The 3,768-nt window shown below is 52.6% G+C and overlaps 1 protein-coding gene across 1 annotated transcript; it reads right to left on the bottom strand.

Annotated features, from left to right (window-relative positions):
* Positions 1 to 487: 487 nt before the first annotated feature.
* On the bottom strand, positions 488 to 1,283 carry NGA_0125800 (uncharacterized protein; the record flags this gene model as incomplete). The annotated part of the gene is made up of 2 exons (XM_005855370.1): positions 858 to 1,283; positions 488 to 505 (listed from the first exon to the last, which is right to left on the bottom strand). Exons 1-2 carry the CDS (start codon positions 1,212 to 1,214, stop codon positions 488 to 490), a joined length of 375 nt encoding a protein of 124 aa, XP_005855432.1. The 5' UTR covers positions 1,215 to 1,283.
* Positions 1,284 to 3,768: the final 2,485 nt, after the last annotated feature.

Here is a 3,768-nt window from a genome sequence, read left to right as displayed (position 1 = left end):
GAACAGTATCCTTGAGGGGGCCAGCCAGTGTTTTGGGGGCAGGAGAGAGGAGGAAGGGGAAAGGGGGGGAGGGCAGACCGCGATGCATCTTCCTCGCCCCACATCCTCACCGATCGACGGGGGCTTTCTCCTCTCGACTCCTCCTTTTCCTTCTTCTCGTCCGTGCGGTCGCAGGATCAGCAGCCGTGGTACTGGCTTGTACTCGATCCAGCCGTATTCCCCCACCCCTCCCTCACTCCCTTCCTCCTCCAACAGCGCCATCACCGCCGCGTGTTTCTCGGGGGAGACCCGGGAAGCCACTATCACACCCTGCGCTGCACACGCTCGCACGCCCTGCCCCCCGCTGCCGACAGTCGTGACGTTCCCCCCTCCTCGTCCTCCTTCCCTTGCGCCTTCCCCTCCCTCCGCACATGGCCCCGCTTGCCCTGTCCCTGCGTTTGCGGCTGCCGTTTTCTTGGCTGCGGAAAGCGTTTCCCCACGCCCGTCCTCACGTTGAGCCAAGCCTCTTTCCCCCTCCTCCTCCAATCGACGGCGACGGCCCATACTCGTCAGGATAGCCACCAGCTGTTCCGGCGTCTTTCCCTCCCCGAAAATGATCTGTAATTATGTGAGAGCCGCATGATAGTGTAAGCCCAGTACGATGGCATCGGAAGGGGTCAAAGGGCCCCGGCAGGTCGCGCGCCAGCAGAGCCTAATGAGTGATCTGCGACCGAAACCATGCGCGCCTGGCTTGTCGGGAGGCTGGAACGACCAAAGAAGGAGATACGCTGGAGCTAATTCTTCCTCCTCCTGATGTTTTCCTCCTATATTGGCCACGATGTTTCCGCCTCCCGATTCTCCCCCCTTGCTGAACTCACCTCCGGCAATCCGGTGCGTGCCGCCCTAGATATGTCGACCTTGGCAAAGCTTTCTACCGAGTCGTATCCCTTTGCTTTCTCCGTGTTTTCTCCTGCTGCTCCTTTCCATATGTGTGGTTGAAGTCGAAGCAGCTCGGTTTCGGCCTCGAATGGCGTGATTTTACCGTGGGAGAGCCGAGACAAGATCCCTGACATGGAATCGGAGGAAGAGGAGGAAAAGAAGGAGGAGGAGACTTGCGGACCGACACGTGACTGGACATTGGCGGAAGATGTCGGATAGGCGGTTGCAAGAAAGGTACGAAGGACAGGAAGAAGGAAAAATGGGCGGCGGCTGCAGAGAACTGGGTAAGACGGCATGTGAGAAATAAAGACGCCTCACCCCCACATCTACCGCAACCCTCCTTCTGCCACTGTGACCTGACGTTTAGTTCGAGGGAAAAAAGCTAAGACTGAGAAAATAGTAACCTCCCAAATACGTGATGAACTCATCTCGTAAATTACGTTTGCAGGAGGTTTGCTTTTGGCGTTGGGGGGGAGGTTAATGCAATGTGAGGAAAAGAGGGAGCCTTTGCCAACCATGTGCTTGTACACAAGTGTGCAAGCTCTTTTTTCAGTGTAGCCATCTGAGTTGGATTGACTGGACGTGTTGTGTTACAGGCGTATATCTCTTGTTGCGTTTGGAGGGAAGCAAGGTGATCGATAGTACCTCTATAACGTCAAAACCACCTGCTGGCCATCACATGCCGAGAAAACTGCGTCCATTTTAAAGACCAGAAACGCTTCGAGTCAAATCAGTTTACCCACGTATGAACGAGACGGGGACAAAGCCTTCTGTGATAGTGCTTTTCAACAAAAAAGAGCACACAAGGCGCCTGCCTACACACGCTCACACTTACTGTAGGAATCGCCACAACTGTCACGGTGTGGAAAAAAGCGATGCTTTTTATCAGCCCAGAAAGATGTTAGTTTTTCCAGTAGCTGTGCGACCACAGTAGTAAATCACAATGGCTGCGAGACCGGACTTGTCCTCTTTGGAGAACGCTGTAAGACCCGCGATGGCCTTGATTTTGTTCTCGTGCCCCCCGCAGTAGCCGCTGCACACAATACAGGAATAAGCGAGGTTATGGTTGGTGTTAATTTTGGAAAAGCAAAAGGTGTGAAAATGTAGTAAATACGTTCTGTCGAGTATGGAGCAAGACGGAAGATACTTTCTCGTCGGCATAAACGTGTGGGGACAATTTATGGTACGTTGAGAGGCTAGGAAGGCCCATCTTTTTGCCCAACGTATAGGCGATTTCTCTTCAGACAGAAGTCCCTTTTGCTGAAAAGGGATCGAGTTTCACAACGCGTGGCTTTCTTACCGTCGATAATTTGCCTTCTGTGGCTCTGTCCTTGCGAAATTACGAAGTACCTGGATATGGTCAGACAAGCAGAGGAAACGTTACCATGGGAAGCGTAGCTCTAATATCCTGATCTTTTCTCCCAAACGTGGATAATGCCTGGCTCGAAACGGGGTAGCATTCATTTATTCCGTTCGACATGTAGCGTACGTGATCCTCCTGCAAGTGTTTTCGTCTGCCCTATGGGTAAGGCAGGAAGCACACGTATCCGGCCTTGAAGGGGCCCATGCGTTGTGGCGGAGATAGGAGGAATAAATTGCTCGTTATTGCCGATTTTCCCATGCGTTTTCGCGTAAAGAATTTAATTCGTCTAGTAATCAAGAAAAATTTAGTATGTTTGCTGAAGTGGGCAGGTTTTTACCCTTTTTGGGGGGGGAATTGTTCAAGCACGGGACTTCGTTCCTTCTCGTTTCTTTTTGTAAGTCGACCAGTGCGGGCAAAGTGTCGCGTACCCAGAACATTTACGACTGCAAGCAATGACAACATTTTTATTTCATATCAAATCATTCTGTTGGGGGGAAAAGATAGGACCAGACATGTCACAAATGCTGCTTAAGTCCATGCTTTTTCCCTCTCGCTTGTCCGACCCCGCTCCATTCCCGGGATGGGGTTTCGGGCGGCTTTCGCGCACTGCTCTCAGTCTCGTATGACTCTTGGAAAGAATATGGACACCACAAATTCTATCCCCAGTACCCCAGGGGTGCTGTCTAATCCACTCCAGGTGGTATCGTTCTCCGGACTACCTCTTTTCTCCGCACACTGTTTTTTTTGCCCGTTGAAAAGGGGTGGTTAAGTTTTTCCGGTCGTGCGGCGTTGTAGTGTGCGTCGTAGCCGACATCCACTAAGTGTAGTTTGCGAGACGAAACGATGCGCTCCATAACAATGAGCGTTTGATAGCATTGTTTACGCTGAAGTTCTGTGGGCTGCGCCGATGGGCAGAAGGAACGAAGGCAGATTGATTTCGTATCCTCCGGCGCCTGCACGAGGTCGCATACACGTCAATTTGGCACGGTGTGGCCACCGCTTCCTCTCCAAAACACGAACAGTCCACATTCTCAATCATCCCCCACCTTGTCAAGACAGAGAGCCATGGGTAAAAGTAGCGAGAAATATAAGAAACGGTCGCGGTCGGACGCCGAGGTGGAAGAGGGTAGCGGGACCTCTGGGGACGATACTTCTAGTAGCCGCCACAGCGACGAAAGGAAGCGGCGGAAACACAAGCACAAGACATCGAGTAGAACCCATAAGAGCAGCAGCGGCAGCAGGAGAAAGCATAAAAAGCGCAGGGAAAGGTCTCCTAGCCCCGACGCCTCGGTTGCCTCCAGGTAAGATGGACGACAGAAGGGAAGAGCAGAGGGTAAGGTGAAGCGGAAGCAGTAAGGAATGGCACATCCACATGCGTTTACACAGCCACAGGGACAGAAAGAAGGCGTCCAAGCAGAAGAAGGACGGAAGCAGGAAAAAGGAGGACGCGGGTGGCCAAAATGGGGGCGCGAATTGGTCCCGCTTGG

This window comes from Nannochloropsis gaditana (genome assembly GCF_000240725.1).
Source record: "Nannochloropsis gaditana CCMP526 unplaced genomic scaffold scaffold215, whole genome shotgun sequence".
NCBI classification, from domain to species: Eukaryota; class Eustigmatophyceae; order Eustigmatales; family Monodopsidaceae; genus Microchloropsis; species Microchloropsis gaditana.
The sequence above is the reverse complement of the archived record's forward strand: the minus strand, read 5'-3'. Positions and strand labels throughout refer to the sequence as shown.